The sequence below is a fragment of the Elephantulus edwardii genome, unplaced genomic scaffold (genome assembly GCF_000299155.1).
Source record: "Elephantulus edwardii isolate Elephantulus edwardi_28Jun2011 unplaced genomic scaffold, EleEdw1.0 scaffold00237, whole genome shotgun sequence".
Classification (NCBI taxonomy): Eukaryota; Metazoa; Chordata; class Mammalia; order Macroscelidea; family Macroscelididae; genus Elephantulus; species Elephantulus edwardii.
Window position 1 is genome coordinate 110,937 of NW_006399987.1, and position 2,623 is coordinate 113,559.

At 46.5% G+C, this 2,623-nt stretch overlaps 1 protein-coding gene across 1 annotated transcript in view; it reads right to left on the reverse strand.

Moving 5' to 3' along the window:
* Positions 1-2,298: 2,298 nt before the first annotated feature.
* The window catches only part of LOC102872780 (mucin-16-like), a 121,719-nt gene continuing 121,394 nt past the window's right edge, over positions 2,299-2,623 (reverse strand). The window contains exon 81 of the mRNA XM_006898806.1: positions 2,299-2,397. Within this exon, the coding sequence (XP_006898868.1) occupies positions 2,299-2,397 (99 nt within the window). The remainder of the gene's footprint in view (positions 2,398-2,623) is intronic.

A 2,623-nucleotide genomic window follows, 5' to 3' on the forward strand; every position in this document is an offset into this window, starting at 1 on the left:
CCCTAACAGCAGACTTTCACATCGCAATACATTTTTTCATTTCCTGGCTACTGGTGCCAAGAGTGTTGACTCTCGGGGCAGAGGTTGGTAGTGTCGTTAGGTGCCGTCGAGCTGGTTCTGACTCACAGCAATTCTGTGGCCAGCAGAAAGAAACCCTCATCCTGCACCATCCTCCAACTGGTGCCATGCTTGACTGGACCCATTATCAGAGCCACTTTGCGTTCAGGTACAAAGGTTTCAGTCTGTCTCATGGACAGTCTTCCTCCTTTTTGTTGACCTTCTACTTTTCCAAGAAGCCCTCTAGTGGTGTAGCATCAAAACAGTTGGCTGCTTTACACCAAGGTCGGAGGTTTGAGCCCAACATCTGCTCCTTGGGAGAAAGATGAGGCAGTATGAGTTTGTCAAGATTTATAGTCTCAGAAACCCTGGGGTGTTGCAGACCGAGGGGAAAGTATTTTTATAATCATTAAATAATGAGACAGCCAGCCAGGAATGAGATAGAACAGAGAGCATGAAAAACAGGGGGTCAGCAGTTCTCCACTGAAGACTCCCATTCCAGCTTCCCCGCATCTTTATTGAAAATTATCAGGAAGCAAATCACAAAGAGAATTCAATGCAAATGAAGCCAACTCTTCCTATTGAAAACCTTCCCCTTGACTCAGGAGGGAAGGGGGTCAGCAAATGCAAGTATCTGGTAAACCCTTAAGGATTGCCTTAGTGCCTGAGGGTGAACTCTGGTTTGTACCTCACCTCCCTCACATCCTGATAGCATTTGGTTTATTACAAATATTTAGTATTGGCTTCCCATAGTGTCCCCTTGAGTAGGGAAAGCCTTGAAGGCAGAGTGCATTGTCAGTAACTTTGCTGAAGACTGAGGATGTGAAGCTCATGCCAAATAAGCTGGAACAGGGGCGCATTTAACTCTTAACCCTTGGTGTCTTCAGTTGTGGCAATGTGTACAGGGTAATGCAGTCTTCGAGTGAACCCAGGGCCAGGCTAGGCCAGCTTGGAAGCTTTGCTCTGCTTACTAGGGAACATCTATTCTAACTGTGGTTGGATTAAGTGTGTAGAAAGATGAGAGAAAGGTTGTCTTTCTTTGTCCTTGAACTTCTCTGCTCCTAAATGATATTCACCTTTGCATCCAAACCACACACTGTTATTAGCCATGATAGTTCTCTAGAACTCAGGCTTCCCAGTTACATAACCATTTCAGCTCTGAAATCCCAAGGCTATAAGCAGAGTAATTTGTAAACTGTTCATTTCTTACTGAGAGCTCTGGTGGCTTTTTGGTAAGGAGTTGCACTGGCAATTCAAAGGCAGACAGTTCAAAACCACCAAATGATCCACTAGAGAAAAAAATAAAGCAATCTTGTCCCATGCACGTTATAGTCTCTGACAGAGGTTCAACAACATTCCTTGTCAGTCTCTTTCCCATCTTGGAGGACACATGACAGGAAGTAGTCATTAAGGCAGATTGACGAGAGAGCCCTGGTGAATCTGAGAAAGAAGCAGTGGGAGAGGACAGAAGTCGAATCAATGCCTTTGAGTTGTGGTGCTGGAGAAGATTACTGAACATACCATGGATGGCTAAGAGAACAAACAGTTTGGTATCAGAGAAGATGAGATGAGGTTGTTCATTGGAAGCAAGGATTTTGAAGCTCCATCTCACATACTTTGGGCACATGGCCAGGAATGAATAGTTTTTGGAGAAGGACATCATGCTTGGAAGGGCAGAGGGACAGCGAAGGAGAGAAAGGCCTCAGATGAGAAGGACTGACACAGTAAATGGGGTAAAAGGGGGTAGGCGTAACAGAGACAGTGAGACTGGCTCAGGATAGGGCAGGGTTCAGAGCTGTAATACACAGGGTCACTATGAGTCACAGGCGACTCAATGGCAAACAACGAAAACAACAACAGGGCTTCAGCAGTAGGTGTGGAAAGGGAGAAACACAGATGGGTGGTGGTGACTGAGTATAGTTGACACAAAGTAAGAGGAGACATGGAGTGGGTACTAAGAAGAGAACTCTCACACAGTGGTGGGATATTGACTTTAGATTGTGGGAAGTGTCTGTTCCAGTTGCAGTTTCAAGAGATCTGGGAGGAAAGGGTATGAAGCCACAAACCAGCATCAGGAAAGAAGAGGCAGGAGAGGACTCCTCTCAGTCTCCTGCCAGCCAGTCAGAATCAAATCACAAAAGGCCAAAGGGCAGTGTCCGACCAATGTGGTTTATTTCTTTCTATTCCAGCCAAGCTTCCTTGGTGCCTGGCTGGGGGAAAGGACCCCAAGCAGATCCGGTGTCATGGCAGCTTCCTCAGATCTAGGTGTGGCAGGTAGTAGCCCAGGCGGTGGCGCTGCACCTCGTAGTCCCCCTCCTTCTTCCGATGACAGACAGTGACCTGTGAGGGCGAGGAGAGGGCATCAGACCCTATAAACCCCTGCCTACGGGAGACCAGAGGGGCGAGTATGTACCCAAAGCCTTAGATGGCCTGTTTTCATTAAGTCCTCTGCTTCCCTTCTGCCCACCTGTTTCTCAAGTCTCTCTTCCTTTGCCCTCTTTCTTATCTTTATGACCTCTTCCCCTTCTTATCCAGCACTTTTCTTTTTTTAAATTTATTATTAATT